Source organism: Thalassophryne amazonica, chromosome 5 (genome assembly GCF_902500255.1).
Source record: "Thalassophryne amazonica chromosome 5, fThaAma1.1, whole genome shotgun sequence".
NCBI lineage: Eukaryota > Metazoa > Chordata > Actinopteri > Batrachoidiformes > Batrachoididae > Thalassophryne > Thalassophryne amazonica.
Window position 1 is genome coordinate 125,332,567 of NC_047107.1, and position 27,596 is coordinate 125,360,162.

At 41.5% G+C, this 27,596-nt stretch overlaps 1 protein-coding gene across 1 annotated transcript in view; it reads right to left on the bottom strand.

Moving 5' to 3' along the window:
* susd1 (sushi domain containing 1) overlaps positions 1–25,147 on the bottom strand; it is a 40,414-nt gene extending 15,267 nt beyond the window's left edge. Inside the window, exons 1-8 of the mRNA XM_034171289.1 lie at positions 24,808–25,147; positions 23,353–23,493; positions 20,052–20,207; positions 17,846–17,998; positions 17,003–17,182; positions 11,965–12,144; positions 7,904–8,083; positions 1,906–2,070 (exon numbers count right to left, since the gene is read on the bottom strand). Of these exons, the coding sequence (XP_034027180.1) occupies positions 1,906–2,070; positions 7,904–8,083; positions 11,965–12,144; positions 17,003–17,182; positions 17,846–17,998; positions 20,052–20,207; positions 23,353–23,493; positions 24,808–24,865 (1,213 nt within the window). The 5' untranslated portion in view covers positions 24,866–25,147. The remainder of the gene's footprint in view (positions 1–1,905; positions 2,071–7,903; positions 8,084–11,964; positions 12,145–17,002; positions 17,183–17,845; positions 17,999–20,051; positions 20,208–23,352; positions 23,494–24,807) is intronic.
* Between the last annotated feature and the right edge of the window lie 2,449 nt (positions 25,148–27,596).

Consider the following 27,596-nt stretch of genomic DNA (forward strand, 5'->3'; position numbering starts at 1 on the left):
TCATGCCAAGTAGCTCAACGCCTTCCATATGAGATGTCTTAGGATCCTACTCCATGTGACGTGGCACGACAAAGTCCCAGACACCGATGTGCTCCAGTGGGCTAAGATGGAGAGCATTCATGCCATCCTTATACATTCTCAGCTTCGATGGTCTGGTCATATCTACCACATTTACGATTGTCGTCTCCCTAAAAGACTACTCTATGGCTAGCTGTTCATAGGCAAGTGCTACGCTACAAAGACACTTTGAAGGCATCCCCCAAGCTTTGCTGCATTCCGTATACATCCTGGAAAAAGTCTGCTGAGGACCATCCTGTCTGGTGTTCCCTCATAATATCTGGCGTGACTGCTTTCGAGGAGAGACGCATCAGGGAGAAAGAGCTATGCTGGCAGAGAAGGAAAATCACTGATAGTTCCACCTCTGCCCTTGGCTCAGTCCTGCTCATCCCATGTCCCCACTGCAAGAGACTCTTCAAGGCGAAGATTGGCTTAATCATCCATCTTTGCACTGTGATTCGTAGAAGTCGTGGTCATCTTCGCAGCCGAAGGACGATCATCATACCTCCAGGAGTTCTTGATTTTAGCAAAATATTTCCACTTCTTTGTACTTTTACGCTCTGTTAAAGTTATACCGCCATTCAAATTTCAGAAAATGGACAAAATTTGTTTTTACTGAAATCCAAGCATTATAACGTCTGTTTATTTTTGAAATGTGTTGCAAAATTACAGGTCATTTCAAAGAAGAGAACATATTTACCTGGGGGAATCCCACAATGAATATTTCATTTTCCTTTTAACGCGATCTGTGCTGATGACGTTCATAGCATGTCTTTTTAAATCACTTCAGAGGTGTTATCTGGTTTCAAAAACAATGCTGTTAGATTTAGAAGTGTTTAATTTCTCTCTAACTTTTACAAAACATATGAGAAACATGTTACTTTTATTCAGAAAGGCAGCTGTTTTGGAGCCTTTTCCGCCATTTTGAATAATTTTGTTCGAGAGAGCAGCCAGTGATGTTACTGGCCTTTCTGTACTCTGATTGGCTGTTGGCATGTGCTTCCCAGCATCCATCACACAAGTTGGGGGAAGCCCCCACGTGATCAATGATGTTGCTATAATAGACTGTATGGGTCACTGCTGTCAGTAGTTCAAGGCTGTCTCTTCTTTTGAAATTTTCCCCTTCAGGGGAACTATTTATTAATTTTTCTCAACAATGCAAATTTTGATCTTTTTGGCAATGTCATATTATGAATCCCCTATTTAAAGGCAAATAAATTAAATTATAGTGGTTCCAAAGAAAATTCTTTTCATGACTTAAATCTTAAAAACTCAGTGGCAGTATACCTTTAATTTTTTTTTTTTTTAATTTTCTCTAAGAAATGCTGCGGGCAGCTTCACTAACTGAGCTCTTGCAGAGGAAGGCATGGAGCATCTGCAAGGACAATATCACCTGGGACATTCCGTGTTTGCTCCTCTGCCATTGTGGAAGAAGCACCGCACTATAAGGACACAGACTAATAGGCTAAGGAACAGCTTTTTCCCACGAGCTGTAGCCTCCATCACCCAAACCCGTCCCCCTCCCACAAACACATACATTCAGTAAGAGATATCAACATGTGCAATCAATAATATCTAAATATCTAATACCTAAAATTATCCTACCTCACTAAACATTAAGCACCTTAGAAATTTATTAAGCACCCCCTTTTTTTTGGTATTTTAAGAAGGTCTTGCCATCCTGTGAAGCTGGTCATTGCTTTTTTTTTTTAAAGCTGCTGCTGTGTTGTTTTTTGTGTATAATTGTTTGAAAAGTGCCACCAGAATTTCACTGCAGAAATTCAATGACAATGAGCATCTATTCTATCCTAACAAGGGTTTGGACACCGTCGCCTTGATTTTACTCACCAATGCACCTCAGTGTTGCTTTCTGCCACATCCCAGAGTTGCTGCACACGGAAGCGTTGTTGCCCCTCCAGCTGTGATATCCGTCCACACAGCGGTGGATCACAATGCTACTGTTTTCCCAAACCACCTCTGCATTTGTGAGAAGTGGAACCGGCCCACATTTAGCTGGAAAAACAAAGCAACAGATTGAAAACAAAATCCAGCCTATGAACAAAAGTCAACATTAAAAGTAAAACAAATTTTTTGATGATAAATCATCACATATCCATGTCTATCCTCATCTGAATTCAGTGCAAGCATTTATTAAAACTATGTCTGTAATGATACATCATGAATCACGATGATGGTGTTGTGATGCCTGTATTGAATCTTATTTTTGTTTTAGTTTTTTCAAATGAGTACTGTGATACTATTGCAGCAAATAACAAACAATACTGATACAAGCTTTGATACATTGCTCTTTTGAAAAAACCGACAGGCCACTTGAATTTTCAATAGGCGGCCAGGTAGGGGTCAGTTGAAGAATTACACAGGGGTTAAAATCTAAAAATGCTCCAATCATATTGAAAACTATACCACATTATTTATCTGATCATAATGATTACCAAAAGGTATAGTTTGGACTATCTATGACTGAATGTTATGGAGTTATGGGGTAAAAACCTTAAGAATGGTGACAAAGGTCAATTTCAGTTTGTACAGTTGTCAAAAGTTTAAGTTGCTCCAATTTTAGTAAAAAATGGTGCAAATTGTTGATTGAGCTACTTGGATTAATAATTGGAATAGTTTTGACTGTGTTGAATGCTTGGTCTCTAAGGTAAAGGTCAAATAATGGTGACGTCCATTGAATTCTGTTGTATGGCTGGGGGGGCCTGGCTGCCTTTTGTTTCTGTCTTCTGTCCTGTCTTTTGTTTTTCCTTCCAGGTGGCTTGCGTTTAGGACTGAGTGGCTGTGTGGCTGAGTTACCAGGACCTCACCCTGATTACCTGAGGCTGATCATGTGCAGCTCGTCAGGACTCACAGCTGTGGTGCATCTACACGGATTGGAGCATGGTGGCATTTAAGTCTGGAGTACACAGTGTGTATTTGCCAGAGACTCGGCCTTGTGACCAGATGGGTGAGATCGTCGTCTCGAGAGCCATCTCATCATCAGTGGATGCAGAGAACGTCCAGGTTTGATGCATGGTCTGTGAAAGAGGAGGGGGTGAGGTCTCACGCTCGTCAGCACACTTCCTGAGGTATGTTAGGTTTTGTGACTAACATTTGTACAGTCAATAAATGTGGTGTCCTTCACACCTTATTGTATTGAGCTGTTATGTTAGTCATTTAATCAGCTTCCACTGCAGTTGAGTTTGTGAACTGGGTGTTCCATGCCTGCAGGGTGGGAAGCTGATTAGTAATTAAGCCAGGAAGTGTTTGCTGTTTGTGTACACCTTTGAGCGGTCTCTCTGTGTGTGGAGTGTGGACTCACATGATGATTTCTTCTTTCACAGACTCGGTTTGTCGCGGCCACCTGGGGGTTGTCGGCGGGGTCCTTGGGTCTGAACAGTTTCTGGCTCCGGACCGTTTGTGCTGCTAGGAGCGCACCGTAATCCACCACGCCAGACCGCACACTCATTTGTTGTATTTTCCACTTCACTGTTATGTCATTAAATTTAGTTATCCTTTGTACCGTGCTCTGCTTATTTTATACTGGGTCCTTAAAACGCTGGTCGGTTCTCCGGGCTGCGTCCGACACATAACAGTAGTCTCTGGCCAAACATCACGGACCCAGCGGTAGCAGAGACGGTAACGTGCCGGGAAGGCGGCAGCAGACGCTCAGAAGTTATCCGGATCAGTTGCGGGTGCTCTCCGCCCGGATGGTGCGTGTTTGAGAACCCATTACTGAATACTGATTTGAGCGCTCTTGCAGCCGTGTTCCTGTGTTGTGCCTTATCCGAGGGTCGTGGTGGAGTGTGACTGGCGATGGCTTTGCGTCACACTTCGACCGGATAAGAGGTTTAAACGGGAGCTGCAAGAGTGTGTCTGTAATGGGTGAACGCGCACGGCGGAGCTCTGTGGCACGGGTCGCTGAGCTTCCTGTGTTACAGTTGTAGCCCCGTTTCCCCGGGTGAAGATAACTACTGCATCTGTTGTGTCAGCTCCGGCGTTATTTAGTTGAAGCACATTTTTGGTTGTGTGTTACACACAGCTGCGCACAGAAAAGCAGCTTGAGTTTGTTTTCTCTGTTACCAAAGGGGGTTTTTATTTTTAGCACTCTGGCTCCCTCTGTTGGTGACTGAGTCACATTACCGTTAAGCTCTTAAGTTGGAACAGGTGTGTTCCATTTGTTTGAGCTTAATGGTATACATCACTTATTAGTTTTGTGTTGGTTCATTTTTTGTGGGTGTTTTTTGAGTTGGTTTTTGTGTGGGATTTTTTACACTATTAGTGTCTGGGGTCGTGACCCTGCAGTTCTGTTTGGAGCATGAAAAGGACCCAAGCAACTTTATGTTAGTCTGTTAGTCTTTCTTTTTTTTTTTCTTTTAGTTTCAGCTCCCCAGGGTTTGATGGGATGGTCCCCTGGGGGGTGATTGGGGGGGGGGGGGGGGTAATTGGGTTGTTTTTTCTTTTTTCTTTTTTTTTTTCTTTTTTGTTATGCCCTCTCTTCTCCTCTGACTCCAGCCGTGTGAGCCGTAGTGTCGGCGTTGCTGGAGTGGTGCAGTTTGGTTATGCTGGGCGTTTCCCAGGTAACCTCTGCACCTGGGGGGGGGGGGGGGGGTTCGGGGTGTTGTTGTTTTTTTTTTTTTGTTTGTTGATTCCCTGTTCCACCTCCGGCTTCAGCGCGCCTTTGAGCCGTCTGCCATCGGCATGGCTGAGGTTTGGGGCAGTGGGATATACCCGCAGCTGGTGGCTGGTTTGGAAGTCAGAGGGGTGGCGCTGTTTTGTGCCGTCTGCCTTAGCCGCTGTTCCACTCCTCCTGGTTGGCTTCTGGGGTATAGTCATGGTTGGTGACGCTGGACGTGCTTCCAGTTTCCACTGCACCGAGGGGGTGGGGTTGGGGTTGTTTTGTTTGTATGTTTTTTTTTCTTTCCTTTTGTTTTTCCCCCCAGTTTCCGCCCTCAGGGTGTGACTGTGGTGTCCTCTGGGGGGGAAAGGGCTGTGGGTCCATCTAGCCGTGGACGGCCGGGGCTGGGTCTGTTGGTCATGAGGGGAGGCGTCTCCTGGGGTTGATGGAACGGTCCTCTGGGAGGCGCTGGGAGTCCCCGTGGGTGACGTTGGATCCCAGAGGGACCTCGGCTGTGGTTATTACTCCTGGAGCTGGCGGGATGTCCTCTGGGGGGTGTTGGTCCCTACATGTCGTCGGGGGGGGGGGGGGGGGGGTGTTAGCGTTTTTATTTGCAAGCTTGAGTTTGGGTTGTTTTTCTTTTCTCCCCTTCCCGGGGTTTGATGGGACGGTCCTCTGGGGAGGGGGGGGTGGTTTGGTTGTTTGTGTTTGTGTTTTTTGTTTTATGACTAATCAGACTTTGAACATGGTTGGACAAAGGCTGACCGCACAGGTTCAAGAACTCCTGGCCACACCTGTGCTAATTGACTGACAGAAACAAAGGCAAAGATGCAGCCAGAGGAGAAGACATCAACCGTTCTGTTAGATGAAGATTCTGTTGGAAGATGAATGCGGATACGGTTTCCAGCCATGGTCCCTGGAGGGGGGTGTTTCTCCTGGGCCAGGTTTGTGTGGTCGCCGGGAGGCTTCCCGTGAGGGTGGGGTACTGTTGTATGGCTGGGGGGGCCTGGCTGCCTTTTGTTTCTGTCTTCTGTCCTGTCTTTTGTTTTTCCTTCCAGGTGGCTTGCGTTTAGGACTGAGTGGCTGTGTGGCTGAGTTACCAGGACCTCACCCTGATTACCTGAGGCTGATCATGTGCAGCTCGTCAGGACTCACAGCTGTGGTGCATCTACACGGATTGGAGCATGGTGGCATTTAAGTCTGGAGTACACAGTGTGTATTTGCCAGAGACTCGACCTTGTGACCAGACGGGTGAGATCGTCATCTCGAGAGCCATCTCATCATCAGTGGATGCAGAGAAGGTCCAGGTTTGATGCATGGTCTGTGAAAGAGGAGGGGGTGAGGTCTCACGCTCGTCAGCACACTTCCTGAGGTACGTTAGGTTTTGTGACTAACATTTGTACAGTCAATAAATGTGGTGTCCCTCACACCTTATTGTATTGAGCTGTTATGTTAGTCATTTAATCAGCTTCCACTGCAGTTGAGTTTGTGTACCGTGCTCTGCTTATTTTATACTGGGTCCTTCAAACGCTGGTCGGTTCTCCGGGCTGCGTCCGACACATAACAATTCTTTGACATGTGACATATGTTACCCCGTAACGTGATAACTAAGCATGATACATGGTGCAAACTATTCCTTTTTGAAAACCTATTATCTCAACCAATAATTTGCATCACCTTTGAAGAAAATTGGAGCAACTCTAACTTTTGACCCCCGTACAAACTGAAACTGAACGTTGTCACCATTCTTATTGTTTTTACCCCATAACTGTATAGAATTCAGTCATAGATAGTCCAAACTATACCTTTTTGTAATCTTTACAATCAGACAAATATGGTATAATTTTCAATATGACTGGAGCATTTTTTATATTTTGACCCCTATGTAATTCTTCAATTGACCCCTACATGGCTGCCTATTGAAAATTCAAGTGGCCCGTCGTTTTTTTCAAAAGAGTAATGTCTAAGGTGTACTTTTACCAAATGTGGTGCTTGTATCACCATTTGAAGGATTCCTCTGTAAATATTCTGTTATCTGCTGCAATATACCATGAAAAATCACCTACTGCATGGAATAAAGAATGATCTTTTGCAGAAGAATCATAAATGATTCATAAAATATACAAATAGGAAAGAGATAACATCAAAGATCACTATTTATACTTCAGAATAATTTTGTTTCTTTAAAGTTAAAGCATTATACTGTGAACAATTATGTAATTATGTATCTTGATATGTATCATATCGTGGCACTAGTGTGTTGTTACTCCGCTAGTTAAAACGTAGCATTCTACAAGTCATTTAGAGCTGCACTCATCAGTCAGTCAGTCAAAAAAAATCTGACAGGGTTTTCTAAATTGATTAGTTATGTAACTAATTTGTCAAGAAAAACATCAAGCAGTTTTGAGTTTGCCATTCTTAAAGTAGATGATTTACTGTTTTTTTTGTGGTTTTCTTACATACTGTAACTCAGGGAGGTCATGTCACTGAGTAAATTTGCACTGTGATTTAATATGTTTCTGCCTGTATGGTTTTTAATGGCTTAAATAGTTAAAAAAAGAATGACCTTTCTTAGAACGTTTGGGCTTGGTATGCACAATCTGGGGCAGGTTCAGATAAAGAGACAGAGCCAGAAGAATACATAAAGGCCTCGGTATGTACTCTGAGTACCACTGTAGTTGTAAATTTAAAATCACTGATTTATTTTAATTTTGATTGACTGATTTGTTTTAATGTTTTTCAAAACAAAACATTCAGTTTTGATATCAGTCAAATTGTGTTGAGTCTTTTAACGACAGACAGATTTTGTTTTGTTTTTAATATCTCCACAGATATGGCTTATATTTACTTTTAGTCTTTAAATGTTTAACTCTGTTCTAACGGACATATTTGGTTTTGTTTTGCTACTGTGCTAAACTTTAACATTTTAAACCTCCTTAAGATTTGGTTAATTTGAAAACTAGAAACAGCCAAAAACATGAGGATAATAATGGTCAGTGAAACAACCGTGGGCATGGATTTAAAACTTAATTTCAATCATTTCAGCACTGAAATTCAAAGTAAATTTATCTGGGTATATTAGCTTGTTTTTGAACAAATAAATAAATAAATCAGTAACTGTTACCCACTCATCATGTGTAAATTCCACTTAAAACTGTGTTACATTAAAATAAAATCAAGTTTTCAAGGTGCAACTCCCACAGTTGGACACATTCTTGTGCATCACTCTACCTTTGCACTGCACTGATACTTTCGCCCACTCTCCTGATATTAAACACGTGGAAACACTATCCCCACTGTGCAGGTAAAATCCATCCACACACTCATACAGCACCACAGCGCCCGGTCTGCTGGTGCCATCCCACAGCAGGTTAGTATGACGAGGGGTTAGCGGGGCGCCACAGCTTACTTCTGTGCAAAGACATCAATTAAATGCACATTTAGCACACAAACAGCAGTCTGGACTTGGATTCTGTGTCTGGCTTCCATGTGAAAACTACAAACATTTTACAGCAAAAATAAATGTGCATTTAAAGCTACAGTGTGTAGGATTTAATACCATCTAGTGGTGAGGTTGCTGATTGCATGATGCAGTCATCAGTAATTGATTCCTTTGACATTTTTGCTTCTTTGGTGACCTTCTCTTGTGATAAACAATATATATGTGTATATATATGATTCTTTATTTCACATAAATGAGCCTTCTCAAACTTGTTAGCTTGTGCAAGCAACAAAACAACCAGTAGGCAGTTTATAGAGGCGTAAGCACTGACTTTGCTTGTATTTTCTTCAGTCTTCCAGCCTCACTGCAAAACGCAAAAGGTGGGGTAAAGTATGTCCCTTCTGGGCTACTGTGTCAATATGGCGGCCTCCATGAGGGGGTCTGCTCCCATGTATATATGAGACACTTGTTGTAAGCTTGTGAAAACACATTGATTCATTGTTCATAACCAGGTTCATTGATCAATAAACAGATAGCTGTGAATTCTGTATTTCATTCATGTTAATAAACACCCATAAATCCTGCACACTGCAGTTTTAAAAGATTAACTGTGAAAAAGTCTGTTACATGCTCTTTTTTTGGCACCTTTACACCAGAGATCAGTTTCCTCCCACAGGCCGCTCTCTGTGCACACTGAGGAGTTTTTGTGGCCCCTTGTGAAATATCCTTCATCACACTGGTAATACACCACGCTACCGGCATGCGAGGTGCCGTCCCACAGCGTTTTAGCATGAGGTTTAAAAACTGGCTCCTGACATTTGATTTCTACAACAAGATGACAACAGGGCTTTTAGATGATTGGCGTTAGAATCATAAACATATGCAACTGATGTGGTTTGAAGTGTTTGAAGAGGACAGCAGAGGTGGTGGTGGTGGTGGTGGTGGGGGGACACCAAATAGAATAAATAAAAGAAAGGAAAACAAGCATGAATACATACATACATACATGGTCACACCAAGCGGTAAACTTTGATGGCATCATTCAGAGGAAACCCTATGGAAAGTGCACAAAGTTGCACTTCCTTGTTTGGCCACTTGAGGCTGGCTCCAAAGCAGAGCATATTCCCATAGGAGGCCATGTTAAAATGTCAAAATTCAGAGCAGAAATAAGCAGCCTGGTGCAAAAAATTGGTTTAGTTTCCTCCTCCACGACAACTGTACTGGGGGGGGGGGGGCGAGGGGGGGGGGTGAATATTTTGCCTAACTTCTTTGTTTTAAGATGTTTTAAGCTACAAAGTTCTGTAAATTTGTGGACATGGTCACTATGAGTGACAGCGGCTCTGCCGAATGTCTTCTCCTCTCATAGCGTCTTTATCTCAGAGGCAGCTCGATGCTCCTGCTAGCTGTTGTGGAGCCTGTGTCTGTCATTTTGGAGTATTTTATTACAAACACCTAGATTAATATCACTTGTTGTGTGGAGAAATATCCTGACAGATTACCTAAGATGTCTTTGCTGCTGTATTCACGCCGAGTTAAATTCTTGTCAGATTTAATGTTGTATGCTAATGACATTAGCACTTTTAGCTGCTGTCGGTAGCTTCATCTGGTAAGTCCACATCATGCACGAATACTGAGAAATTAAGTGGCTGATAAGTTTTAATGTCTACACTAAAGTAAATCCTGAGGAGAACCACCGCACAGTCCCCCAAAATATGATTTAATAAACACCTGAACCAAGGTTAGCTTAAGTGGTTGGACAAGGTTAGCTTAAGTGGGAGAGCGATCAGAGTGCCGCAGCAGCACGTCTGAGTCAAACGTGCTGATGTGGTGTTCTGATCGCTCCCCAGCAATGATGACTGCAGTGCAGTTTGAAGCGGAAACAAGGTGATAATCGGTGAATCAGTAATGACGCTGCTGATGCTCTGAAATGACGCATGTGCAGTGAAGGCAGGGCAGACCAATTTTTAGGGGGGACTGTTTGGTCGGCAACACCGGGTCTCTATAGAAAACCTACAGGTGACATCCTGTAGGTTTTGTCCAGTATATATACAATCTATGGTTCACACACGTTTTCTCTACTAATTTCAACATCTGTTTTATCTTGAAAAGCTTAAGTATCAAGTCTTATTTCAAGAATTTTTCCATTCCATTCTGTTGCCAGATTATTTTTACTCGAAGCCAAAATATGGCCATCGGGTATTGCGAAGACTTTGCATTTGTCCCTCCGTGCATCTGTGCTCAGCATAAGTCCAGTCCTGTTACTGTCAGGGTCTTCAAATTCACAGGGAGCATTCTTGGGATACAGACCTTGCACTGTAGAGAGGTGCTTGCTCACAGGGGGTCGTTTTGACCATTGGGGTTTTTCCGTAATTATTGTATGGCTTTGCCTTACAATATAAAGCGCCTTGGGGCAACTGTTTGTTGTGATTTGGCGCTATATAAATAAAATTTATTTGATTTGATTTTAAAAAATAGCCCACAATAGGCGAAATCCGTGAAGTAGACAGCGTTATTTTTTACAATTATTATAGACGTTTTAAGGCTGTAAAACCCCTCACTACACACTTTATACACTTTTCTCAAACAGGCATTAACATTTTCTCAGTTTTCTCTCGTGTGTAAACACTCTCAAAGTTCAAACCTTAGTAGAAAAATAAGACCAACCTGTTTTCAGGCCCAAACATTTGTTTGAGAAATAAAAATAGAACGTTTTCCTATAAATAATTATGATGGCTTTTAGAACTAACGAATTCAATTTTAACGATCAACCTACGAGGTTGGACACATAAGAAATTATTAATAGTGACTGACCAGTATTTCACAGTTCCTTTGATCGCGCCTCTTCGTACTGGTGCCTCGCCACTGTCACGTCTTTTTCCGAGTGTACAACACAGTTATGGGTAGTTGTTGGTGCTCTTTTTTCTTCTGGGCGAGAAGATTCTTATAAACAGACACGCAGAACACAATGCGCGTGCTCTCCCTTCGCGGTGCCGCAACAGGTGTCCCGTCATCTCGACAGAACACCGGCCTGCTTGATGAGGACACAGAGCACAATGCGCTGTAAAAAAAAAAAAAAAGCATGCAAAATTGGACTTAAAAAATCAGTGAAACTGCGAGGCGCTATATTTTGCAGTATTTCTTTTTCTTTCTTTTTTATTTTTATTTTTGATAACTCTCACATCCGAGGGGGCGAAGTAGATGACGTGAGGGGGCGTCGCCCCCAAACGCCCCCTCGTGGCGCCGGGTCTGGTTTTGAGCACTGAGTTTAAACTGTCCACAAGTCTGTCTACTGTCTCAATGAGAAAAATTGATGTAACAATTTGTACCAATTTTTTTTTTTTTTTTTTTTGTTATTTCAACTCAGTTATTTCAACTTTCAACTGAGTTAATGCCACAAGACCTCTCTAGTTAAGGTGAAATAACTTCAGTTGAAATTTTAAAAAAAAATCTATGCAAATTGTTACATCAATTTTTCTCATTGAGACAACAGTTAATTTTTTTTAGAGTGCATAAAGTGATTATATTTGAATTGTTTTTACCATTTCCAAGACACATGAAGATGTCATTTTCAGTTCTGGAAACTATTTAGCATTTTTTTTGACATTGTGTAAAATAAATTATTAACTAATTAATCAATTGAATATTTTTTCTTTGATCAGGCTAAAAAAACAAATAAATGAAAAAGACATTCTGGTAATAAATAAAGTTAAATCAAAGCTATATAGTCCAGAATTCATATTTAGTAGTTTTCCAGAAAGTGGCAGCATAATATAACACAAACAAACCCTAAATCTTATTATCGTATCTGACAAACAAACCATTTATTAGTTGAGATCATTGTTTCATTTACCTTTGCATGAGATGGTCGGAAATGTCCACTGACCATCTTCATTACAGAGTGATACGTTCAGTCCGCCTCCACTGTAAAACCCTTCTGTACAGGTGTAGAGCACAGTGCTGCCAGGGGTGGCGCTACTGTTCCACACCTGCTCAGTGGATTCAATCAAAGGAGGAGTCCCACATTTTATCTCTATAAGACAAAACAGCAGAGCAGTAATATGAATTCTTTCACATCACTTCACTTTTGATTGACTCATTTCAGGATCTGAAGATGTTCCAGATGACCACGGTGCTGTACTACAGTGAGGTCCTAAAACATTCAGATGATGTTCAGGACTCTGATGATTCTCTGTGTTGGAGAAAAAGAAACATTTTTTACTCTAGTGAAGAGAAGTCACTCCTCACAACAGTTGGCCAGATCAAGAACACATTCCAGGAAGTAGGCACATCCTTCTACTTGTTATTTGGGCATCCTTATCAATCAGTCAAACAAAGCTTATTTATATAGCCCTTTCCACAGCCCAAAGGGTGACCAAAGGGGTTCACAGTCAGATAAAAACATAAAGAACAACTTAAGACAATAAGCCAATTTAAAAGAGACACATCAATAAAAATATACATCCAAAATATTTACAGATAAGAACCAAATAAAATGTCAGAGTGCTGCTGGTTGTGCAAAAGCTGCTCTAAAATGGAAGGTTTTTAATTTACATTATCTATTATTTACAGTATCCGGACCTCAGAACCTCTAGTGCACACTGGCTAGAAGATCTCAAAACTCTGTTTTGGTCCCGATGTGTCAGCAGCTCAGCTAAGTATGGTGGGGACAAACCATTCAGAGCTTTAAAAACAAACATAAGAATTTTAAAATCTATTTTAGCCCGAACTGGAAGCCAGTGCAGAGCGTAGAGGACTGGGGTGATGTGGTCGTGTCTACGCGTGTTAGTTAGCAGACGTGCTGCAGCATTTTGAGCTTATGGCTTCCTCCAGATGCTGGAGTCGTCAGCAATGAGGCAGCTGGATGTTGGATCAGCCACGTGGATTGTAAAGTATCACTGCTCATGTCCTCTCACAATGCAAACAGAGATCTCCTTAGACAGTTTCAGCAGCACCCAAGGATTCTCTGGAGAAAGACCTGGTACCAAACACATCCATTCATCGCCTTAGGTCACTGGTGAGTCTCCAAGTCTCTCACAGCAAACCCAGAAGTACCAGGACCCTGTTCGTCTTATTTGTTGTTCCCATTTGGATTAACCACAGCAGATCATCTGTCTCCATCACCCCCTGTCCTCTGCATCTTCTTCTCTCATACCAACCATCTGCAAATTCTCCCTCAGCACATCCATAAACTGCTTCTTTGGCCTCCAGCTTCTCCTCCTGCTTGATGGCTCCATCCTCAGCATCCTTCTTCCTATATACCCTTGATTCCTCATATGCACATGTCCAAACTATCTCAGTCTCACCTCTCTGACTTTGTCTCCAAACCGTGCACCAGGAAGCGTCTGGTTCTTAGAACTAAATTTTCAAGCAAGGATATGAGCGTCACTGTGCACCTCTGTCTCATGACTCCACAAAATATTCACAGGTGATTCTCAGTCTCAGAGGCTAAGGACACAGAGACCATCATAGATATGTTGAAACATTTATCTATCATGACAGTGACTTTTAACACATCTATGATGGTTTGGGAATTCATTAAAAGCCTGAACCCAGATTCATAGAAAAGAGTTTGAGTGATCCAGACAAAGAAAGATTTTGGATCAATGAGGCAACAATCGCCCTCTATTGGCCAGTTTGAGTATAAAACATGTTTGCAAAGTTGAAAAATAAAATCACAACTTGATATGATGAACCAACACAAAATGCAATCAATCTTTTTAAACTATAATAAGATTCTTTGTTTTCCTGCAAGGTCATCAGCATCATTACAGACCTCTGTCCAATGACCTCATGACTCCAGAAGACTGTCCCAGATGTGTCTCAACCTCATTGTCCAAAGACCCAGGGACATCTCCCACAGTCTCTCAATAGATTTGACACTCCCACTGCATACAGACACACTGCTGGTGGATGAATCCTGGGATTCATTAAAAGCCTGAATCTTGATGTTGACTGCAGATACTTGTCATCTTCAAAACTCCAACTCCTCCCTGGTTTTCTTGAGAGTAACTGATTCTACAGCATCATCCTCAGGGACTCATGCACCCAGTCCATGCTGAACAGAAGAGGGACCACAACACATCCCTGATGAATCCCAGAACTCAAGTCAAATTAAATCTGGGAGCATGCACCGATGCTGCTCTTTGCTGCCTCCACAACACCACGGAACCACCTTGGGTCTTGGATAGCCATCACCCAGGCAGACAACCAGTCCATTCCCACATCTCTAAAACAACCATCTATCTGCTGCAGCCAGGTGAAACGTGAGCATCCCCTTGGCCTTCTCCTGCTACTGGGGTCCTCAACTCAGGCATCCATGCATCATACGCAGAGAAACGTGCCACATGGCCAAAATGTTAAAAGCGACACTGCCTCAAAGTGCAAGTGATACTCCTCACCCTAGCCTCTCTTAGTAACTACTCATTTGATATAAAATCACTCCAGCAGTACTCAAGGATCCTTCTGGGACACATAGTGCAAAAGACATTTAGTCATTGCCTTAGGCCACTGGTCAGCATCCAAGTCACACAGACAGGCAGCACCAGGACCCTAAAGACCTGGACTTTTATTCACCTGCAAAGATATTGGCATCACTCTGTCTGGTGACCTCATGACTCCACAAGCATTGCCCAAGTGCTCCTCAATATCAAAAACTGAGGACCCAGACACATGTATGTCACTGACGAGATAAGTAAATGTTTCTACAACCCCAGAACTCACTGGGAAGAATTCATATTCCCCAAAACTCACACTGTCAGTGTATCAGACAGCCATGATGTCCAGTGACAGACTGAGAGTCCAGCAGTTAACAGTTAACATATTGTAATTATCACTGGTTTCAAGGTTCACTTTTAATCTTTTATATAAAGCACTTGAGGTGTGAGACTCTGTGTCTCTGTGTGTGTTTGCAGTGATGGCAACACTCTGCGTTGTAGCATAAATCTTGTATTCTCTGTTCCTTATAACAGAATAAATAATTAAAACAGGTAAAAGAAATACATTTGTTACCTCAATTCCAATCCCAATGCTGTTTCCTCGTAAAGTCACCCAACATCATATAAGCATCATTAACATTACAGTTTTTTACAACCGCTATAACCCGTTTGTCAGAACCTTAAACACTTTTTCAAAACTGTTAACGCACATTACACCAGAAACACGCAATTCCTCAAACAGGTAATTTCATGCTCAAATTCACACAGTGTTAATAAACACAGACACACACTTCCAAAATACAATAAACGCAATTCACCAAATCTACCAAAGCACTGACACGTTTTCTTCCAACAGAAACATTTAGTCAGTCACAGCACAGTGTCATAAAAAACACACACAACTGATGGAATAACACAAACTGAATTACTTTGCATGTGTCAAATCTACTTTTCCCTTTTTCTTTTCCAATCAACAGGTAATTATATTGATTATACATGTAAATTAATGTTTCTGATGATGTTCTTCAGTTTTCTTTTGTTGGACATGAATTTTGTGCCTCTTTTTGTACAACACTCAGCAAAAAAAAGCAACCCATGTCAGAACAGCTTTGCAGAATGTTTATGAAAGAAGAAGACAGTAAATGACAGGATTTGCAGCAAACACTTTACTGTATTGCAAATGAAAATGACTTACAATACAGTAAAGAGGAAAAAAAAAATCAGCATTTAGCTGTCATTCATTGCTGGATTGTCAAATACACAAAAAGAAAAAGGAGCAGAAGAAATCACTGTAAAAGAGGAAGAAAAAAAAAAGCTAATCTGCTTAGTCGTCAGCATTGGGCCACATATTTTCATCGACGTCACACCTGATGTCTTCTCTGGCCAGGCCTCTTGGGAAGTATCTTTTTGCATGCCTTATCCAGCCCTGAGCTCCACCACACATTCTAACTCTACCTCTACCTCGAGGCATTTTTCTCACTTGTCTTTTGCAAGTCCTCCACCTTGTCCCTTGTCTTGCCTTTTGTTCTTTTCCCTCACAAGATCCGCCTATAAATATAGGTGATGTGATTGATGATGTGATCAAAAGAAGCCCAGCACCTGAGCTGGATGAGACAGGAATCAGCTATGATCAATGTCATCTTCAATCCATTAGTTTTGAACATGAGGTTTTCTGTTTTGACAAACCGTGTGAAAGCAATTGAAAATTCACCAGTTAACACCTACTGTTTTGGTCTTGATTGAGCTTGTGTGTAAAAGGAGTTGAAACTAATTTTAAACATGTAAAATGTTTGCATTTTGTGTCAAAAGAAGAAGAATTGTGTTAACTGTGCAGCCCACACAGGCTGATGTTGTGGTAACTGTGTGAAGGATTTTGAAAAGGCGTTAAAGGTATTGAACAACGGGTCACAGCGGTTGTAAAAAACTGTAACATGATTATCTTACATTTTAAGTTACATTCACTTTTCTTCTAATTTACTATATTCTTTCATAATTTTATCCTTATACATCCTTTTGAATGTATAGACTTTTGTACAACATTTAATTTCTTCATTCAGCACATTCCAGAGTTGAACTCCATAAACAGAGGGCCACTTTCATAGTTGTCTGAAAACAAGACTAAATTCATTTTGGACATCATCTGTCAAAGTTCCTTGCTTATCCTTCCACATAATAAGTGCAATTTTTAAGTCAACAAGATCCTTAAATTTTTCCGACTGACTGACTCTGTGACTCCTGTGCGTCTTGTTGTCTCAGCACTTGCTGAGTCTGGACCCAGATACATGTCTGTGAAATGTGCACTTTAATGAGTGCTGTACCTTCAGGTGTCTGTGTGATGGTACCACACATCTGATTAGTGGAGTGGTCTCGGAAATTTCACAACTAGCTGTTGTTATTGTTGTTTTATACTGTTGACAGGTGGATGAGAAAATAACAGAGGCCTGTGTTTGATACCTTCACAGAGGACGGTTGGTCTGGTCCACAGTCCATTGTCTCCGCACACAGACGTGTTGTCCCCACCCGTCCACTTGAAGCCTTCGTCACACCCAAACACTGCCGTGCTGCCATACGTGGTGCCTGTGACGGACAGCAGCACCGTGTCCTCCACCGAGGGGGGGCGGCCGCAGTCAGTGACTGAGTGTGAGAAGAACACAGGCCAGGTCTCACACACACACACACCAGATCCACACTGTCTGTGGGACACCAGCAAAATGTCTTTCATTCCCACAGCCATCATTTCAGTACACGGCTGCAAGAGGAAGAAGCGTTCTGAGTCAGCAGCATGTAGCGGGAGTTTTTTTTTTTTTCAGCCCTGTGTTTGCGTGTGTGTGCGCGCGCATGTGTGTGTGTGTGTGAACAGTACTCATTGGTTTTGTTCAGAAGTGGTCCAAACTTGGTGAAATGGTTGCAGGTCAGCAAAGGATAAGTTTTGATAAGAATTAGTCAAAGGTCAAGGTCACAGACAAAAGTCAAAGTTGTGTCTCAGTTCTGAATAGTGATGATATTTAGAATGTCCAGTTTGAGTTAGTAGTTACAGATATGATCACTATATAATGCCAATATAAATTCATATCTCACCTTTCTATCGGTCACATTACCCTTCATATTGGGTGGCCTTGAAAGGTCAAACTCATTTGTAATGGTTTTTTTGAGGAATTGGTTACTATAAAACACTAATATTAGAGGAGAAAAGGTTTTTATTTTGTTGTTATTCCAGAATCACTTCACAATATTCTAAATAGTATTCTGCAGCAGTTAATTGATTTATAATACAAACTAAAAATCCCTCTAATGTACCTTTGCAGGAAGCTGTGTCTGTGTGCGGTTGAAAAGGGTCGGCCCCGTTTTGGACTCTGTATCCCGGCTGACAGCTGCACTCAAACGTGCCATCCAGGTTCCTGCACAGAGCTCCACTTCCACACAGGCCAGAGATCCTGCACTCATTAATATCTGTGAGGAAACACAGAGAAAAGGTCAGATAATGTGTACGATGTATATATATATGCTCCCATTTTGTATGAGATGAACTCAAAGATCTAAAACTTTTTCCACATACACAATATCACCATTTCCCTCAAATATTGTTCACAAACCAGTCGAAATCTGTGATAGTGAGCACTTCTCCTTTGCTGAGATAATCCATCCCACCTCACAGGTGTGCCATATCAAGATGCTGATTAGACACCATGATTAGTGCACAGGTGTGCCTTAGACTGCCCACAACAAAAGGCCACTCTGAAAGGTGCAGTTTTGTTTTATTGGGGGGGATACCAGTCAGTATCTGGTGTGACCACCATTTGCCTCATGCAGTGCAACACATCTCCTTCGCATCATCCGTGAAGAGAACACCTCTCCAACGTGCCAAACGGCAGCGAATGTGAGCATTTGCCCACTCAAGTCGGTTACGATGATGAACTGGAGTCAGGTCGAGACCCCGATGAGGACGACGAGCATGCAGATGAGCTTCCCTGAGACGGTTTCTGACAATTTGTGCAGAAATTCTTTGGTTATGCAAACCGATTGTTCCAGCAGCTGTCCGAGTGGCTGGTCTCAGACGATCTTGGAGGTGAACATGCTGGATGTGGAGGTCCTGGGCTGGTGTGGTTACACGTGGTCTGCGGTTGTGAGGCTGGTTGGATGTACTGCCAAATTCTCTGAAACGCCTTTGGAGACGGCTTATGGTAGAGAAATGAACATTCAATACACGAGCAACAGCTCTGGTTGACATTCCTGCTGTCAGCATGCCAATTGCACGCTCCATCAAATCTTGCAACATCTGTGGCATTGTGCTGTGTGATAAAACTGCACCTTTCAGAGTGGCCTTTTATTGTGGGCAGTCTAAGGCACACCTGTGCACTAATCATGGTGTCTAATCAGCATCTTGATATGGCACACCTGTGAGGTGGGATGGATTATCTCAGCAAAGGAGAAGTGCTCACTATCACAGATTTAGACTGGTTTGTGAACAATATTTGAGGGAAATGGTGATATTGTGTATGTGGAAAAAGTTTTAGATCTTTGAGTTCATCTCATACAAAATGGGAGCAAAACCAAAAGTGTTGCGTTTATATTTTTGTTGAGTGTATATATATATATATATATATATATATATTATACAAGATGTCTTGTCTCTTTCTTTCGAGGTGTACAGTAGCTCTACAGGAGCACATCCCCCCCCCCCCCAATACAATGACAATAAACACTATTCTATTGTATTCTTCACCTCATGTGAATGTAAATATCTTCTTTAACTTTGTCTTCATATTGTCAGGATTTGGACTTTTGTTTGGTATGTGTTCTGTTTTATTCTTGTTTTGTTGGTATTTGTTATCGGTCTGTTTTCTTGCTCTGTCCTTCTGCTTGGTTTTTCTCTGTCCTGCTCTTTCTTGTCTTTCTCTCTGGGTTCTTGGTGGTGGGTGTTCCTCTCTGTCTGGCCACACCCCGGTTCTGGAAGTTTCACCTCCCACCTGTTCTTCTTTTGCAGTTCATCACCTGGGTGCTTTATAAGCCTCACAGTTTTCTCTTGTCCCTTGCCAGATTGATGTGCCTTGTGCCTTCCTTCCAGCTCAGTTTGTACTTTTGCCTTGCTGCTGTTGCCGCATCGTGTTTTTTGACCACCTCGACCACGCCTAAGCCTGAGGTTTTTTGTATTGTTGCTCTTCCTGGACTGCCTTTCTGTATACCGACCCCAGCAAACAATTCCAATAAACGTCTTTACTGTATTGAGCTGTGTATCGGCGTCTAGCATTTGTGTCCAGCCTGCCTTGCCAGTCAAACCTGATACATATTTGCTTTCAAGTGTCAATGTCCAAATATTTGTGGATCTAACCTAACAGCAGGTGTCATTTTTATCTAATGATAACATCAGTAAGTTTGCTATGAGAATATCTGACTTGATGTCAGCTTTGGGAGGCTGCAGACTTGCACCCCGGGTTAGGGTTTGGGTTAGGGGACAGTGACTCCCATCGCTTGGAATGAAGACGCTTGTGTTCTATGCACGCACCCTGACAATGGGTCCCATCGTTTGGGATGAAGATGCTCATGTTGTTTGAAGGACTGTAGCCGCTCAGGCACCTGCAGTAGTAGCTGCCATACGTGTTATGACAGGTGGTGTGCGGCCCACAGATCTTACTGGTTCCAATCTGACACTCATCTTTGTCTGGAAAAAGGGGAAAAGAGTTTAAAGGTTTAATGGCAGATTGCACTTCATCAGTTTACAGCCTCTATTTTATTACCAGTAACACTCACACTGTAATTTAAGAAATATCTGTCTGTCTGTGTGTCTGCCTGTCTGTTCATTCTAGACTCTTTACCAGACTTCTACAAAACTTGGTCTATATACGAAGGTCAACACCAGAAATTTGACACACATATATGTAGATCAAGTTCAAAGTCAACAAATTTCATTTTAAACCCAGTTTGGTACAAACGTGGCACATATATGCAGGCAGGTTCCAGAATTTACCAGAGGAGGCTTTTGCCAAAGATCATTAATTGGTGTCGAGCTCGAGCGCATGTCTGTCTGCTGTTAGACTACTCATTCCAGGTCAGTGTGGCTAAATTGTACCAGACGTGATTTGTGGATGAAGGACAACCACAGAATTGCTGTTAAAGGGTTTGTTTTGGCAAAGGTCTACATCACTGGAGTTCAGGTTAGAGAATAAAATTTTCAACCCAATTCAGGTCAAACTTCGCACACATATGTCGGTGAATTCTGGAAATGTAGTGTTGTGTAAGTTCTGCCATGAAGAGTCAGATTTCAATTGTTCATGCAGAGTCACCCAATCAATAACAGCTGTAATCTCTAAGAGGAAGCAGTGGGTCCACCTTTTAACTAATCAACTCAGCACCAATAGGAAACATGGATGTTGTTTTAAAAATGCCAGTTCTAACTCACCGCTCTGCTGCTTGCAGTCACTGACCTAGACGCTACCTCCTCTATCCCATTGAGACCAAACAGTCCCTGTCTGATGTCCGTGATTCATTTCCAGGAGCAGGACCTGAGATCTGTGTACATCTACACGGTCTTAGTCTGTTCTAACATTTTGTACATTATGACTACCGTAATTTCCGGAATATAAGCTGCTACTTTTTTCACACGCTTTGAACACTGCAGCTTTTACAATGATGTGGCCAATTCATGGATTTTTACACGCTTTTTCGCAAGTCGAAATACGTCAATTGATGCTGTCAATTGATTTCTTAAAAGCTGCGCTCCTCATGCGTGTAAATTCACACACAGTGTAAATATCAGGTCTTACCTGGTCATTTTAGTGGAGAAAAGTCCCTCTCCAGCACTTTGCTCCAGAGTTGAGCCGTGAGATCAGTCAGCGGAGTGAAGCCATCACCCCCCACCCTTCAACACCGGTTCTCTGTCTTGGCGCAACAAGTCGAAAAAGTCACAGCGCCTCATTAACGTCTCATTTACCACAGACTCCATCTGATCCTGGCTGCACGCAATAAAATCTCAAGAAAAAGTTAAAATTACTCAGTTCTCCTTGTGGAGTGGAGATGCTGCGTAACGCCGTGCGCACACTGAATGACGTGCGCATCAATATTTATGTGTCATCTTCAGGGAAAAAAGCATTTACGGTACGTATTTCATTAAAAGTTAAAAAATGTTTCTGTCTAACATCTTTCCGTGTAAATATCTCACGTTACAATGTGGAGACCCATGGCTTATAGACAAGTGTGTCTTATTTATGTACAATTTCTTTTAAAATTGGTGGGTACGGCTAATATTCAGGTGCATGCTATAGTCCAGAAATTACGGTATATATTAAATGCCTTGGACACATTTGTGTGTGGTGGCTCTTGATGCACTGACTTCTGAAGTTCCTCCAAGTTATTGCTTTGCTTGAGAATCTTCTCAAGACTGCGGTAATCCCTGTTGCTTGTGCATCTTTTCCAACCACAGTTTTCCCTTCCAGTCAGCAAACCCTTCGAGCTATAACCTTCTGTGGTTTATCCTCCTTGTGGAGGGTCAGTGAGTGTCTTATGGACAAGTGTTCAGTCAATAGTCTTCCCTGTGATTGCTGTTGTGTGTACTGAACCAGACTGAGAGATTCTTGGTTTTCATATTGTATAAATAGCAAGTTACTCAAACTTGAAAATAAATAGTCTAATATTTTGAGATATGTTTGTCTTTTATTTTTGGAGCTATAGGCTATGATTAGCAAAATCAAAATAAAAAAATAATGATGAAACATTTTAGTGTAAATGTAATGTGAATATATAAAATTTTCACTTTCTGAAATACCCAACCAAAAAATATTGAACTTTTTCCACGATATTCTTTTTTTTTTTTTTACATACCCTACATACGTATCTGCCATAGTGTCTTCATTCTTGGCATCACAGTTTATTGCAACTTGCACTTTTCCCAGAAGCTACTGTCATCTGAGCACTGATATTGATATTGCATGTGCTTATAGACAAAAACAAATAAGAGACAAAATTCAATTTATTATTCAACTAAACTGAAAATATATGAATTTTTTAACATTTCTGAAACACTTCTCTAAACAAGGCCATAGGATCACTGACCCTAAAGAGATTCCCTCCTTGGCACAGTGATCTATTTCTTTTTGTCTAACTTTTGCTAACTTTTAACATTGAAAATGCCATAGACATGCTAACGCATTAGCATCGGGATCCGGATTGTGATCCGGATCACCACTAAAATTGAATCACTTGTTCCTCTTGTCACAAAATTTCATCAAAATCCGTTCAAAACTTTTTGAGTTATCCTGCTGACAGACAGACAAACAAACAAACGCGGCCGAAAACATAACCTCCTTGGTGGAGGAAAAAGAAAATTGGCATTAAAAAGCGGTTTTCTCCACATGTATTTGACCTGTGGCTAAGTACATTTAGAGTTGCGTCAGGAAGGACATCAGGCATAAAACCTGTCAAATCAACATGCAGATCCATATCAGATCTGCTGTAACAACCCCAAGCCAAAAGAAATTACTACACTTAAAATATTAGACCAACAATAAAAAGTGCTTCACTTGATAACACTCAAATTAATTAAGTTGATACAACTTAACAAATAATATTTATGCCAACTTGTTAATTTAATTTAGACATACTCAATTAATTTGAGCATAATCAATAAAAGCAGGGGTTTTTTTTTTTTTTAGGTTTTCTCTCTTTTTCAGTGTACAGTGATTACATTTGTTGAGAGAACATGATCTCTAATGTATCTGGCTCCGCCCCCCTCCACCTGAACTTGGTTGTAACCGCCATTGACTGTAGTTGATGTCCATAAATTCATAGGTCTACAAATTTGTTTTTCTTACCTTGACAGAAGGTTATTCCATTTCCAACAAAGCCATATTTGCAGTTACAGACTTTTCCGGAGCCGTCAAACTTGTCCTCACATGTAGCATTAGCATGACATGTGGTGCATACATCCCGAGTGAGGTACTCTGCCTCTGTGTCTGCAAGGGAACACTCCATCAGTCTCTGATATATTTACACGGTGATATTTATCCACATTTAAGACAATTTCTCACAACAAAAATAATGAACTTGGTGAAACACGGTTTATCAGGCCAGATTACCCCCACCTGCCAAACTACACCCAATTATGCTCTAGCCAAGGTCACAGGCTAGTTTATACCAGGGGGCATATCTTAGACCTAGAGTACCTAGGGCAGACTATGCTCTGCTACTCTAGACTATACCTTTTTGCATTTTCATAAATAAGTCTGTATGTTAATGTTTTGAGTTTTTTCCCCAACAATAAATATATATTTTAAAATAACAATAATGCAACATAGATCAACAATTAGGCTATACAAAATACAATGACATGTACCATTTATACCAGTTGTACCAAATGTGTAACACAACCATACTACTCCTCCCAGGTCCTTGACCTGAGTTCCAACAAACTTGGTGTGTGAAAAGGTCCAGGGTCCTAGACCTTTGGCTCGACCCTTGACCCTTTGGTTAAGGGTCAAAGCTCAAAATTTTGATTTTCACTATAATGTCCATCAAACTTTGCGCTCATAATGTAGATGGGTTCTAGAATTTCCAATTGAATTACAGATTTCCCAAAGATCAATCAGTGGGGTCAATGTCAAAATTTAAAGGTCAAAGTTGAAGTTCTTCATGGCAGTTTGTCCCAAATTTGGCACACACTTGAAAGTATGTTCTGCAATTCCCCAATCGGAGGTCAAATTTGTTAAAGTTCATCTTTGTGGTCAAGGTCATTGGGGCCAAAACCTGGCACCTGGAGGAGGGTTCTGGACTTGTCCAGGTGAGGCAGGCGGGTATGAAATTCCTCACCTAAAAATATAATTCCCTGAAGTATAAAGTGGACCAGCCCAGATTGTACATGGAGTAGCAGCCGGTACACTTGAATCCTGGGTGTGATGAAGACAGGGAGTTTATTTTACTCCAAGATGTGCCGTACATTTTGACAACAAAATGCCTGTAGTGTGAGATGTAGAATTACAGACATGCAATAATGCTGCTAATTCCCAGATGCACACTGAGTGCCGTTCTAGTTTGTATTGAATTCATCTTGGATTATTAAGTGTGTGTGGCCAGTGTGTCATCCGGCCACACATCACTTTGTAATTTAAACTGAACCTTTCTTTAACCTGAGATCTCTTTTACAAAGGAGACCTGGACAATTCTAAAGTTTCCAATTCACCTAACCTACATGTCTTTGGTAATACTGACGTTCTCCGAGTCCCATGAACACATCAAAGGAAAAACTACGACACATAAATTTATGCGCTTACCTGAAATAGCACAAAGAATAAACATCATCACCATCACGGTTTTGTTCCTCTTGTCCATCCTCACTGAGCGCCTGTTTTCTCCCCTTCAGGCGCTCATCCTCCTGATCGCTGTGAAGACACTGTGTTTCCGTCTCAAGGACGCTGATGACCCTGACTGAATTTGATAACCAGGATTGTCTGAGTGGGTGAGCTGAGGTCAGGAAAACGACTCCTTCTCTCAATGGCCTTCTTACAGTTTTGTGGCTTTCATCATCCTGTCACTCTGTGAGACTTTCAGTCCGACTGCACATGTGCTGATGATACACTCCGTTGCTGCACCGCTGAACTGCACACTCATGCTGTGGTGGCTGATAACAGCTATATTTGGCCCAACGAACCTGGAGGAAGCCCTTTTAAAAACATGGCGCCTTCTAGGCTGGCGATGTGTGATGACACTTGACCTGACAGGGAGTTTGTTGGTTTATTAATATATTGGCATCCCCTGACCCAGTGGATCATCAATGAGAAAAGTGAAGGAAATTATTTAAAACTCTCCAAAAAAAAAAAAAAAAAGTTTATTAAAAACACGTCTATGACCTTAAAGCTGCTGTTATGGTAAAGCGCTTTGAGCATCTGATGCAGATGGAAAATTGCTATATAAATGCAGTCCATTTACCATTTTACCATTTAAAGCTACAGTGTGTAGGATTTAGTGTCATCTAATGGTGAGGTTTTAGATTGTGTTATACTCTTAGAGGTCAAGAGTTTGTTTCCCTTCACGTTTTTGCTCCCTTGACTTATCATAAGCAACATGTATGATCCTCCAAAAATAGGGTTCTCAAACTTGTTATCTACTATATCAACATGGCAGCCTCCGAGGGGGGAGGGGGGGCACTCCCATGTAGATATGAAGGGCTCATTCTAAACGTATGAAAATAAATCCATTCATTGTTAGAATAATAACCTTTATTGAATCAGATAGAATCTCATTCGCAGTCTTGTAAAATAGACCAGAAGGTGTTCAAAGAAGTCAGTCTGGATAGTTTCAGCTCGGATTGGAGAATTTGCAATTTCAATTCAATTTCGATTTATTTTCATTTATATAGCACCAAATCACAACAGAGTCACCTCAAGGCGCTTCACACAAGTAAGGTCTAACCTTACTAACCCCTAGAGCAACAGTGGTAATGAAAAACTCCCTCTGAGGAAGAAACCTCAAGCAGTCCAGACTCAAAGGGGTGACCCTCCGCTTGGGCCATGATACAGTCACAAATTACAGAACAATTCACAAAACAAATATACAGGAAATGCTGTTGGTGCACAGGACAGAAGGGTTTTCAGCACAAATACCACACCCATGTCTGGATGGAGCTGCACCTTAAACAGAGAGTAAAAACAGAACCAGGCATCAGAAAGACAAGAAATACAGTATAATTTGCCAGCATTAAACGACAAGAAAAACAGGAAATACTAAGGTGATCACCGGCCACTAGCCCTAAGCTTCACTAAAAGACCCAGACTTTAGGTGAAGTTGAGGCCGCGGCACGCTCCGTTTCCTAATAAAATGAATTAAAAGAGTTAAAAGCATAGAACTATGCTATACCGGTATGCTAGCTAGTGTCTTAAGTCTGGACTTGAAAGTTTCCACAGAATCTGACAGTTTTATTGATGCAGGGAGATCATTCCACAGAACAGGGGCACGATAAGAGAAAGGGCTATGATCCACAGACTTCTTATTCACCTTAGGGACACAAAGTAGTCCTGCACCCTGAGAACACAAAGCCCGGGCTGGTACGTAAGGTTTAATAAGGTCAGCTAGGTAGGGAGGTGCCAGTCCATGAACAATTTTATAGACTAGTAGCAGAACCTTAAAATCTGATCTCACTGTGACAGGAAGCCAGTAAAGAGATGCCAAAATGGGTGTAATGTGGTCAAACTTTCTGCTTCGTGTCAAAAGTCTGGCAGCAGCATTTTGAACCAACTGGAGAGCCCTAATGCTGGACTGCGGTAAACCAGAAAATAGAACATTGCAGTAGTCCAATCTAGAAGAGATAAATGCATGAATCAAGGTCTCAGCATCAGCCATAGACAGGATGGGACGAAACTTCACTGTATTTCGCAGGTGGAAGAAAGCAGTCCTCGTAGTATTTCTAATGTGGAGGTCAAAGGACAATGTAGGATCAAAGATTACCGCAAGGTTCCTCACTTTGTCAGTGTGATGTATGACACACGAGCCTAGACTAAGCGTTAACTGGTCAAAATGATGTCTCACTGGACCAAGAACCATCATTTCAGTCTTATTAGAGTTTAAAAGCAGGACATTGCTAAACATCCACCTTCTCACTGATGCAAGGCAATCTTCTAAGGATTTTATGTGGATGAGATTACCAGCAGTTATCAGCATGTATAACTGAGTATCATCAGCATAGCAGTGAAAGGTAATCTAAAAGCAGACTGCAGTGGTTAAAAGAGATTATTCTCAGTAAGATAGTCCACAAGCTGCCGTGACACCACTTTTTCCAGAATTTTAGAGCAAAATGATAGATTTGATATCAGCCAGTAGTTTTTCAATACACTAGGGTTAAGATTAGGTTTCTTAAGTAATGGTTTAATCACTGCAGATTTGAAACATTTAGGAACAGATCCAGAAGCTAATGAGAGATTAATAATTGGGCCACAGGTCCTTAAACCGTTTTGTTGGTATAGGATCAAATAAACAGGTTGTGCTTTTTGTAGACATTACAAGTTTCGTCAGCACGCCTAGTGAGATACAGTCGAATTCTGTAAATCTAGGTAATACCTCAGTAATG